The sequence below is a fragment of the Tenebrio molitor genome, chromosome 1 (assembly GCF_963966145.1).
Source record: "Tenebrio molitor chromosome 1, icTenMoli1.1, whole genome shotgun sequence".
Taxonomy (NCBI): Eukaryota; Metazoa; Arthropoda; class Insecta; order Coleoptera; family Tenebrionidae; genus Tenebrio; species Tenebrio molitor.
The window spans coordinates 15,311,468-15,324,820 of record NC_091046.1 but is presented as its reverse complement, the minus strand read 5'-3'; the positions used below and the strand labels follow the sequence as shown (position 1 = coordinate 15,324,820).

General features: G+C 32.4%; 1 protein-coding gene across 2 annotated transcripts in view; it reads right to left on the bottom strand.

Moving 5' to 3' along the window:
• Positions 1-13,353, bottom strand: part of Ddr (discoidin domain-containing receptor 2) — a 233,873-nt gene that overhangs the window by 146,857 nt on the left and 73,663 nt on the right. For both annotated transcript variants that reach the window (XM_069061943.1, XM_069061952.1), the window contains exon 2: positions 6,351-6,656. In XM_069061943.1, the coding sequence (XP_068918044.1) occupies positions 6,351-6,456 (106 nt within the window). In that variant the 5' untranslated portion in view covers positions 6,457-6,656. The remainder of the gene's footprint in view (positions 1-6,350; positions 6,657-13,353) is intronic.

The window sequence follows — 13,353 nt, the reverse complement described above, 5'->3', positions numbered from 1 at the left end:
GGCTCGTCATCTTACGTTAATAATCCTGTATTATGGTCATTCGTTAAACTACAGTGCAAGTGTAATGTAAGAAATAAAAGTCAAGTTGTTAATTTTTGGTAAAAATCATCCGACAAACCACTTCCAAATCTTTCAGCATAAATTATTACACTTTTCTGTTCCATCCAGTGGAGGCACAGGGAGGGCAACTCAAAATTCAAAACCGTATCAGGAGTCAAATGTTATATTTTTTGAAATGTCTTTTTATTCACTATCCACTTGTGAAAGCATTTTTTAAATTGATCCATTAAAACAAAATAATAATAACGCATACTGCAGCCGCTGCAAATAACAGAAACTCATCAGTTTCAATTTTTAAAGACGGCAACACGAGGTGATTCGTCGAACACGACTGAAGAATATCTCCAACCAAACTGAGTGTGTAAATGGGTGTAAAAATGTGTACAAATTTTGCGCAGATTAATTGAATAATAAATCTGTGCAGATTATTATCTATATGTACGTGTATTCTATTTCAAATGAAATACCGATTTTTAGCTACATAGTTTCTTTCAAAGCCATTATAAAGTATTGACCTAGACCGTCTACTGTCCCGAAACAGAAATAAAGTGAAAAGATATTCGCAGAAAGAAACGACTGACACATTCTGTCGCTAACGTGAACGGAGTCAGTAAAATGTTGTATTTTACAGCTTCATTCGTTTTATCTTATCGACTCACAGACATGCAAGAATACATATCAACGATGTTCAATATTCAGTTTTATTCTTAAGAAATCGGAGAATATTCAATTTCATGTAGTTGCAATATTTCAACACATCTTGATATTAAGCTGTAAATAAATCCGAGAATCCAGCTATCCAATTATATTACGAAATCCAGTAAAATTTTGTACTGCTGCAAAATCATATGCATAAACTCTGAACATCATCCACCAAAGTGAAAATTTAATCATATTAACAATCAATTTGCTAAATTTTTACAGGTTTTACATTCGCCAAAATATTTTTTTCTGAATATTATAATTGAAATAATTATTGAAAAACAAAAACAAAATAATAGTAGTTTATTCAACGAGTTTGTGTGTAATTTGGGCTTTTTTTGGTATGAGTGGGCCAGTTTAAAACTCGAGTGAAACGAGAGTTTTAAAGGCCCACGAGTGCCAAAAAAAGCCCAAATTACACAAGAACGAGTTGAATACAACGTTTTTTTGTTCGACGAGCCCCCCAAAAGCTCCAAATCGCTGAAAACCTTTAAAATTAGCTTGACGTTTCGTTTTGACAAGTTGTCAAATTTATCAAAATCCGTTCACACAGGAGAAAATTCTGAAATTCTGACAGTGTCGAACAAAAAATTAATTTTATGCGTTACACCAAAATCATGGAAAGTAATTATTATTGAATAGAAGAAAGTATGTATGTATGTTCCTAAAGAACTGTTAATTTAATTTATTAAGTTTACATTTTCACCGGACTTTACTGCGTTACCTTTCAGTCATATGAACTCAGCTTGCATTCAATCTGTACTGACCTGTCCACAAAAATAAATTACTGAAATTTTTCAGAATTCAGTACTTTTCAAGACTTTGTCCTTTGAAAATTATGGAACTCATATTTTTTCCAAATTCTTTAGGACATAAAGTTTATCAGAAGTATAAATATCTAGGAATAAATAACGATTCATTGAATTCAAACATGAATGTACTTGTACAGTGGTTATCGAAAGAGTTGTTATTCTGACCATGGTAGAAGCAGATTTTAGAAAATGATACTCTTACCTTTGTTGTTGTGCCTTTGAGTGCCTGTTAGACGAAATCACATTAAAATTTTGCAAGATTATTTAACTAGTAGAAGTGCAAAGTGTAAAGAGGCACTAAATAACTTTGGAATAATTAAAGATATGTAATACGATTTTAGGTATAAGCTGTGTTTGAAGACGGAGGCGGGGGGATCGACGTTCCGCTTCTCTTGTGACAAACTTCTTCAATAAAAAAGAAAGCATAGTAACTTAACATAGAAGCAAACTCTTTTGAATAAAGAAGTACACGATAATTATTGGTTTCAACTCGAAAACAATTGAATATTTGAAACAAACAAGAAATTATTAAGCCAATATTTTATACTCCTCACACCTAGAAAATTTTATTTATTACAAAAAACAATAATAACTTGGAAATTTGATTTTTGAAATATTTCAAGACCCAATGTATGCAGAGTGTATCTGAAATACGTGTGTTAATTTTAACCAGTGGAAGAGCTTGCCAATTTATGAAACTTTTCTCTATAACATTTTTCAAAATTCACGAAAGTTTTGCCCCCCAATTTTTACCAAACGAGTCGTTTTGTGTAATTATCTAGTCTCTACTTTTTTGTAACCATGAGTATTTTTATTTTAATGAATTAATAACAATTTAACATTTTTGACAAGGCACTGTTTCTTTCACAACAGAACATTTTCAGCCTTACCCATAGACGGGTGTACACTTTGATGGCTAATTTATTCCAGATTTTAAATCAATTTGTAATGTTTTTTCGTAAAAATGTTATAGAGAAAAGTCTCATAAATTGGCGATTTCGTTCACTGGTTTAAATTAACACACGTATTTCAGATACACCCTATACAGGGTGTAGAATAGATTTTGGTACTATTGGGGACAAAATACTTTGGTCGTCATTCTTCTGTCACTTCAAAACAAATTAATGTAAACCAAGCATTAACGTCAAGTCAATAGTGATGACAATTTCAAATTACATATTGACTTTCCTCTTGTCAAAAATATGGCACCTTCCACCATTCAAAAATTTAGAATCATCTCCCTTGTTTCTGGGGGATTGTCAATGGGCCAAATTGCCTTGTGGAAACCTTTTCAATTTTTCCCCCTGGGAATATCTCCTTCAGTTGTCAATTTTTCGATATTTAACATTTTGCAATGATGAGTTTGACAGTGACAGTGGTTGATAGTAGTAAAAAAATAAGGTTAACCGTCCTAATGCTTGCTTTACAACTTTATGTCAGTCAACTGACTTTGACGACCAAAGTAATTTGTCCCCAATAGTACATAAGCACTTTACGTGTAATTGTAAAAATCCTCGGATATTGGCTCCCCTAATTATTTTCCAACAAAACCTTAAATACAAAGTTGTAGAGTAAAAAAAAAGTACCTAAATCCTTTTCTAATTATTTTCTAACAACTTCTGGTTCTGTTAGAAAAGAAAAATTAAATATTAAAAATCTACCGATAAAATAGTAATACCCAACAACAATAAAGTTCATTTTTTGACAAACGTAACGAGTTTCCTGATTCCTCAAAGAATGAACTTTTTTAACAAAGAAGAAAAAGTTAACTTCGTAAAATGGTATTACTCCGGATTGTCTTTTAGAAAGATGTAAGCAACATTTCCTGTATTCTATCCGGAGCGACCGGTTCCAAGTTTCACATGTCAAATATCATTCATTGTCATCTTTGGTTGTAACCTCGGTTACACTTCCCAGCTATTGCTATATTGACAAATTCTATAATTCTTTTTTCCATTATTGTGTACTTCCGGAAGATGTTAAAAAACAAAACAAATAAGAATTGGGAACCATTTTTAAAACTCTACAACTTTTGTATTTAAGGCTTTGTTCTAAAATAATTAGGGGAGCCAATATCCGAGAATTTTTACTTTTACACGTAAAGTACCTATGTACCAAAATCCATTCTACACGCGGTATATCATAGAAGCAAATGAAAAAAAAAACATCATGAAAGCTTAAATTATCGACACATTTAGTTTTTAACAAATTTTGAAGTTTTATCATACTAAAAGTTACACCATTTTTTGTTCATAAAATTAGAAAATATAAAACGGCATTGATGGTAAAGCAGCAAAAAGTGTTGTAGAACGGAACAGAATTACTCTCAACGATTGCATATTTAACATGTTTGCTGCCACGAGCTTCGCCGGTGATGGTTAGTAAAATTTGCACGCTGTGCTATAAGCATCATCAAATAAAAAATCATTACACTGTTGTAGAAAGGGTTTCACTTTAGTCTGTGACCTAGCAATGATACTAAACAATATTATATTATAAAACCATCCGTCTCTGACATTTACAAAGCACAGTGTATACTCTGAAAGTCTAGAGATATCTTTGTGTCTTTCGCGATGTACATAATTCTATCGGGTGTTTTTTTAAATTTCACCTCGTAGTAGGCGTTGTCGATTGTGAACGCACCACTCATGTAAAAACGTAACATTTAAACAGATGATCCGTAACCTGTATAGTGCGTTCACAATCGACTCTTCAACGCCTACTATGAGGTGAAATTTAAAAAAACACCCGATATATGTCTACATATGTGATATCCAGTATTGCGTAATAAATAAGCATATTTGAAGATACTGTAGATCCAAGCAATATTACTAATTTTGATATTAATATTTTGGTAAAAAATTCTAATACAAAATGCCTTGTCGCCATAACATAATAAATAAATATAGTAGCATGCATTTATTAAAAACCAATAGTTCTCGACAGCCATTTCATAAAGTTTTAGTTGCCACAAAATGCCAATTGTTTAGAGGAAAATTAATCTTTTAGGGCCGGTTTCACCAACGCCAGTTAAAGTTAACTGTCGGTTAAAATGCTTCGTTACTTTAGTTACCTATTGTTATAACAATGTTTTCGTATATTTTAATTTGTAGTTAAATTTAACTCACGTTGGTGCAATCGGCCCTTAAAAAACAACTATAGTCGAATTCAGTGACATCCGTGCTGTCATCTTCAACATGGTGTAAAACATGGTTAAACTAAGTCATCCTCGGAATTCGAATCAGAGTATGTACCTACATATTTTCTTTGATTTGTTGGAAATGATAAATAGATTTTTTTGAACATTTTTCCTATTATTCCCAGAAGATGATGATTTCACCGTATTATTTTGGTCCGCAAATTCTGATAGACCCTGTATAATAATTTGAATATGTCAATTTACCGCGTCAAGGTGAATTGCCAAATTTGGAAATTCAAAATTGATAACTGAAACAGCAAGGGACAATCACAAACACTAAAATTTCAGAAAGCTTGCATGATAGTTTAACATTACTTTTAGAATTATGTACAGGGTACCCATTTTATCTCTTCCCGCCTTACGGTTTAGCAATAGGCAACACATAATACATTGCACAGATATCTTGGTGGAAATTATTTATTTTTTAAAATAAGAAACACAGTTAGCCAAAGTGAAACATTCAATATGCCACAAAGTGACATAACGCATAACCTAATAGTTTAAACTAGAGTTCCTCTATTTTCAAATTTTTGAAGTATTTGATGACTGATGTCATCCATGACGGTAATATTCAATGCAACCTCTTGAAAATTTTCAAAAAAATTTTTTTTTAAACAGCAAAGAAAAGTAAATTGTGCTGCCTATTTTGTAGTTTTAAGGCGGGAACCGATAAAATGGGCACACTGTACTTACATGTGTGTTGCGTAAGTACAACTTGAAAGTACGGTACACATATCATTCACTTGGCAATTACATAATACAACTTAAAATTTAATCACAATCAGCCTATTTTATAAAGTAAGAAATTCTCGAACGCTTTAATCGTCTCACGATTATTAAGAAGAAGATTTGTATTTTATGCAGATATTAAAAAATGAAAGATTATAAAATTTAGTCATTGTAAACAAGTGTCAAAATGTTTAAGATATTCTAATCAAAGCAATATTTCTATCTCTGCAGATTAATTGATTAAATTTTTGTTGTAAACAAAGATTTTCAAATTGATGGTGTATCTTTAAAATTTGATATACTCGTACATTGTATATTGACCCATTTTCTCCATGCAGAACTCATAGAAATATGTTTAAAACGAGTAAACTCAAGCTTTGCAAATCATGTAAAAGTAGCATCCCCAGCAGTAATATACTTCGTCGTGAAACAGTTCTATCTTAACTTGTTAGCGGAAAAGTCGTTCCCTAATTGTGTCATGCACGTTTTCAATTTCGCCAGCAACATTGAACACGCTTGAATGTTAAATTAAAAACAAGAAATATAGTGGAAAAGGACTCAAATCAATACAAAAACTACATCTACAGCGAAATATGGCTTCTTTGTGAGAAGAAAACGCAACTGTGGCAAGCTGCGTTGCCGCTAAAATTTATATTCAACAAATTTCAATAAAAGCCCCGGTATAAAACGTATTCCATTTGAAATTATCGTGCGTCCCCTCCGTTCTATTTAGTCATAAAAATGGCATGTTAATTTAATTTCGTCGAGTTGCGTGAATAACGTTCCTTATTCTGTAAGCCATTCTCAATGCCGCGTCGAATAAATTAAGTAAAACAACAGTAATTTACCTAATTCCAATGCGTCCGTGTGGGGAACAGCAAGGAGCAACAGGACGAACGTCGACGCCGCCGCGACCGTCGATGGTCCGATAGTGCCCATGCCGACCGCCGTCATTATCGCACCAGCGGCTGCATGGCAGCTCACGCACAGGTCACTCACGCACCAGGTCACTCACGCACTGCCGGAGGAGCCGCGCTGGTCGCCTCTCTTCAAACACTCATTGTTACCTCGTTTAACTCTGGTTTGTACCCGTCCGCGCTGATGAGGGATGATTGTGAATCCGGCGCCACTTCTGCACATCGCTTTTATTCCTCCTGAAACAAAAAGATCCTCAGACTGTGCTCGTTGCATACTGATTCATATGTGTGAAATGAATTACAAACGAAACACTGCGGTCATTAGACCCACGACAGAAAACCCAAAGGCTCAAATTATAACACGACACGTGTAAGCTTTTCAAAAGACTTTTGTTAATGCGGAATTCGCCACGTAGCTGCACATGGAAACGGTGGATTAATTATGCGATTTATTTTCCAATTCTGTTACAAAATATTCTAATGGCATTACATTACCCTGCTATTCCTTTGTTTTTTAAAGCCTGCCATTGTTACATGCACAAGTATTGAGATTACTTTTTTTGTTGTATAGTTACAAAGGATTCGTTAGATTTGTATGTAAGTAAAATTGATTTTACAATCAGTGTCCTATTCGTATATGAGTAATAACTGCATCACGTCAAGCACACCATACCTAGTAATAACATCAAAACCTAAGGCACAAATAAATTCCATTGCCAACAGCACTTTTTGAAACACATAAATATTGCAAGAAAATCCATATTAATTAGATATCCATCACACAGACTGATTCACATAACTTTCCGACCCTAACGAATTTTAAATGGAGCCAGTAATATGTTATTTAGTTGTAACTTGATAACTTTATTTAGTATGAAATCTGGATACTCTTGGCATTATTGACAATCACTTGACAATTCTATTTTGTATAATTCTGAAATATTTTTTGTTAATTAAAATGTGCTCCAATGACGAAAGGATTGATACTCGTATATTGATGAGTCAGTTTCTTAAATATAAAAATATAATGGATTACTGCAATTTTTAAACTTTTGTAAGGGATATCCAAACCATAGAAAAAATAAAATTTTTCATGTTTTTGGATCAAGTTATGAATGAAAAACGTACTACTGGTTGCATTTAAATTTCGTCAGGGTCGGAAAGTTGAATCAGTCTGTATAAGCATTTGGAATATAATTGTAGAAATTATAAACAACACATTTTTAAAATTATGGATAAAGCTTTTATTGTTCAACACAAGCTTTATCTTGTTGATCATTAAAAAAACAGCAAATCGCAGACTTTTTATACGAAAATTCATATTATAAGATTGTTTTAATTTTTTTGACAAAGCAAGTAAACGGCTCAAAAGGTAAGGTAGTATCTTAACTTCTTTCAAATCGAAAATTTAAAATTGTCCTAGAAACTGAATATGTATGTACCTTTTTTCCAATGACCAGAAATATGTGAATTACATTACATAAGTACTTAACTTTAATTATATCAATCCCATAGTACTATCGTGCGTTCATTTAAATGTATCCTCAAAGTTGCCGTTGAAGAGTCGATTGTGAATGCACTATAAGGATTACGGATCACGAATCAGCTGTTTAAATCTTACGTTTTTACACGAGTGGTGCATTCACAATCGACTCTTCAACACCAACTTTGAGTTTAAATTTAAATGAACGCACAATATAACATTAAATTACTTAAACACATTTTTATTTTCAAAACAACAAATTATCTAGTGTTCAAAACAATTGAAACAATTTTTGAACCGTTAATTCCTGCTTTAAAGCTTTCATTATTCATCTGAATAATGCTTCCAAACCAAATTTACAGATATGCAAAATGTTCTCTATGTTGATCACATAATTAAAAATACAGTTTTCAAAACTACAAAAAGAAAGAAGCTAAAACGACTTGGGCTCGGATTTAAAACCATCGTTTTGGTTGGGAAAATATGCTAGGATTTTTGTCCCACATTTAATAATTATATCCTAAGGTTCCTTGTTGAGTTAATTTACAGTGGGAATCAGTGAACTAGATGCTTATTACAAAAAAAAAATCAATCTACTCAAAGTTTTACATTATTGGGATAACGTGGAACATAAACTAGGCAAATATGAATTAGGAATTTTTCCATTTTTGAATTTTTTATAAATACAGTTTAAAATTTGTAATGAAATGTGTAAGAAATATAAATATATACGCATTAAATGTAATGTTTTAAGTACCTGTAACATTTTAAATTTATCTAGTGTTTAAGAAAACGTGGGAGGATTTCCCTATTCATTTTTGCCTAGTTCATTACATTATTAAAAAAAAACAGTTAGATTCAGAAATATCATAGTGATTCAACAAACAAGCCACCAGCCAGTGGGAAATGACTACCTTATTCACTCTCTTAAGGTAAGCATAAACTGAGATACTTTATGAAACCTTTGATCAGATAATTTTAAACAGATATCCAGTAGTCAACTTCCTGAATAGTATGTACTGTAGCACAACAAATCCAAATGGACTGAAAAGTTGATTATTATGACAAAATAACTTTTATAAAGACTTTTGGAATCAGTTTATTGACTAGCATGATACATAGATGGATATTTAGTCGTAATATTGCGCATCGTTCAAATGTATGGTTTCAACATGACGGTGTTCACCATCCCGTCATTTTATCATGGATGTTTGAAGATGGTGAAATCAAATTTTTCCAAACAGATGGATGGGCCTCTGCCGACTCCATGCTCGCCCTCATGGTGATCAGATCACCAAACTTTAATCCAAATTCCAATTCCTTGGGTTACTTAAAGGAAAGACTACACTACTTTGATTGAGCGAATACAAAGCAAGAATTAATACAGATAACACACAGAAGTTGCAATTGAAGAACTAAGAATGACACCGCCGATAATAAACAGAGCGATCCGTTCATTGATACATCTGCGAGTATGTTCCTGCGTGTTTGTGATGGTGCCAGACGCTTTGAAGATTAATTTTAAGTTTTAAATCAAAAAACTATTTTTTATATCTACCTGTCAATCGAATTTCCTTTCTTGATCTTTTTCTTAAATTATTTCATGAAATACAAAATTTTGCAATCAGAAAAAGTCATGTCCAAAATGTGGTGTAGAAGATAAATTAGATCATACCATATCTGAGTGTGAATCACTGACCTTTAAATGTATAAATTGTATCAAATTAAACAGAGACGAAAATGCAAATTTTGATACAGAACATGCCGCTTGGGACTTTCGCTGCACGTGCTATCAGCGTGAGCTCGAAAAAATAAAAGATTACTTTCAACTAAAAAAATAGCAATTAACTTCTTCTTCTATTACTAGTAACAAGGCTAAAGAAATTACTATTTATTATCAAAATGTTCGGGGAGTTAACACAAAATTAAATGAAATATTCAATGCTATTTCCTGTTCATGTTTTGACTTTATTGCGTTATCTGAAACCTGGCTGAAGTCTTCAGTACTTGATTCTGAAATATCTCCTAGTAACTATAAAGTTTTTCGAAGCGATAGAAATCTGTTGAAAATGGACAAAAGTACAGGAGGAGGTGTTTTGTTACTTGGTAAATGCAATTACTTTATGGAAAAACTAGATCTGTCCTCGGCAGCATTTGACACTTTGTCATCAACTAACATCCTTGGTATTAAATGCTCCAATAATATTTCCACTGTTTTTATTTTCGTTATATACCGGGTGATTCAGATTGGTATTCGCGGCCCTATATCTTTTTTATTTTAAGAAAAAAGTATAACAAACCATATATATTTGTAAATCGCTGATGAAACTACAATAGATGACGTTGTCAAATCTTCTCTACGATGATATGTGTCAAAGTTAAGACAGTCAACTATTTTTTTTTAAATAGTACATTATACATTTCTTAGTCTATTCTTGTAAAGCTTTTTTTTCTACATTTGAATGTGTAAAAAAAAGTTGACACTTGCAATAGGAAAAAATCGAGAAAAAAAAAAAATATGATTTAATTTATTCGAAAGTGTTATTTTCTAAAAAGAGCTAGTTAGCCATGGAAACAATTGAATTTTTGACATTACTAGCGTCAATTATTAAAGTACCTACATTTAAATAAATAGTTATGTTATAACCTACATTTAAATAACTAACTATGATATAACATCTGGCTTCAAAACCTAACTTCTTCCTGACTATACCGCTTTGAATGCATACACGATGAAAATATGTAGTTGAATTTTGATAGTGCATGAATGACAGTCATGAGTCTTGGGAATCGTATTCGAATTATTCGAATATTTGAATAGCTGACTATGTAAAATTCGAATAAGTGTAAATTATAATATTCGAATAAAATAAATTCAGGATGTCAAATAATTTTATTTTTTGGCTATGTAATTCTTAAAATAGTGAGATGCAGGGAACCAACAGAACGCGAATTTAGCATAGTAAATTCAGTATGGATTTGGTATTTCGTCCGAGTCTCAGTTTTCTGGCCGAGGCGCAGCCGAGGCTTGAAAACAAACAAAGTCAAATCATTTTATTTTTTGGCTACGTGGTTGTCTTGTAAATAGTGACATGCAGGGAACCAACATAATGCGAATTTACAAATGTTTGACTTACTAGCTCTTTTTAGAAAATAACGCTTTCGAATAAATTAAATCATATTTTATTATTTTTCTCGATTTTTTTCTGATGTAAGTGTCAACTTTTTTTACACATTCAAATGTAGAAAAAAAAGGTTTACAAGAATAGGCTAAGAAATGTATAGTGGACTATTTAAAAAAAAAAAGTTGACTGTCTTAACTTTGACATATGTCATCGTAGAGAAGATTTGACAACATCATCTATTGTAGTTTCACAAGCGATTTACAAATATATATGGTTTGCTATACTTTTTTCTTAAAACAAAAAAGATGTAGGGCCGCGAATACCAAACTGAATCACCCGGTATATGCACCCCAAATCCTCTGCATCTGAATATGAACTTTTATTTCAATTATTGGCCCAATTTGTCGATATTCAAGGACACAGGATTTTACTTGTCGGCGATTTTAACATCTCCCATTACTCACCTGACTTACCAATCGATAGCATTGGAAATGACCAAAAATTGTCAATTTTATACAACTATTTAAACTTTTTCGATGTCAAACAGTTTAACAATGTACCAAACCATCATGGTCGTTATCTTGATTTGATCATTTGCAACGAATCGTGTGAAATTACTAAAGCCAATGATATTCTCACAGTTGAAGATCCGCATCATCCATCACTCTGTATAACTTTGAAGCATGTTAGTATTGCTAATAGATCATTCTGTAATTTAAAATATAAGCAATGGAATTTTAAGAAAGCTAACATTCAGCAGTTGTATGATAATCTTTCTAAGATAAATTGGTCCTTTCTTCACAATTGTGACAATGTAAACTATGCTTGTTTATTATTTTATAATAAGCTATACAGTGTTTTCGATACCTGCGTGGCCAAAACGCACTGTGGTAGCAGCAAATCTTTTCCCCCGTGGTTTACAGCAAATATTATAAAAATGATAAAATGTAAATGGCAACTGTGGCGTAGCTATAAAAAAAATCGGTCAATCACTAACTATAATAAATTCAAAACAATTAGGGCTGAAGTAAAAAAGAAAGTCAATGCCGCTCACATTGACTATCTCAAAAATGTTGAAAACGATATAAAGATGGATCCAAAAAAATTTTGGAGCTTTCTAAGTAATATAAAAGGTACCTCCGGTATTCCCAGTCAATTGATATTTAACGGTGAAACACTCTCTACACCAATCAAAATTGTTGATGCCTTTGCTGATCATTTCAATGTAAATTATATCAAATCTAATTCAAGTCCTAGTCTAACTGATAACTTAATTTATCACATTATCTCTTTTGGCTCGGTTTCCGAAGATCAAGTCCTTTCTGCTTTAAAGAAAATTAAACCGAAATCAACAACTGGTCCCGATGGCATTCCGGCTTTTCTGCTGCCCAATTGTGCCGCTACACTTGCATTTCCTCTCTCAGTCATTTTTAACCTTGCACTAAAAACAAGTGACTTTCCTTCAACATGGAAAAATTCATATATAACCCCAGTTCATAAAAATGGTGATAAGTATGACGTTACTAACTACAGACCAATTTCACTTATCTGCAATTTTGCCAAAACATTTGAGTTCATTCTGCATGAGTATTTATTTACTAAAGTATGTAACCATTTATCCAACTGCCAACATGGTTTCTTTCTGAAACGCTCTACAATCCCGAATCTTTGCTGCTTTACCCAGTTTTCAGCTGAGTGTATTGATGAAAGAAAACAGGCTGATGTGATCTATACGGATTTCTCAAAAGCCTTTGACAGATTAGATCACAATATTCTTCTCTCTAAATTACACAGTTTTGGGTTTTCTGCTTCTTTGTTAACTTTTTTTAAGTCTTACTGGAAGGAAGCAGTATGTTTTCTATAAGGGATTCAAATCTAAAGAAATTATTCCAACTTCAGGTGTTCCTCAAGGATCTGTATTGGGACCCTTCTTTTTTTCGATTTTCATCAATGATATAGTCAATGGCTTATTATCTTTGAAACTGCTATTTGCTGACGATTTTAAGTTGTACCGTGAAATCTCTACCATTAGTGACTGTGTGCTTCTTCAAGATGACTTACTCAAACTCAGTCGATGGTGTCATGAAAATAAATTACATCTAAATCTGAACAAGTGTACTGTAATGTCCATTACACACAAAATCAACATCATTGAGTTTGAGTATAGAATTAATAACGTGAAATTAGCAAGAGTTTAATCGGTTGTTGATTTAGGTATTACGTTTGACAACAAATTGTCCTTTGTTCCACATATAAACGTTGTCGTTGCAAAAGCATTTCAGGCACTTGGCTTTATTATAAGGTGTTCCATGCACTTCAGAAATAT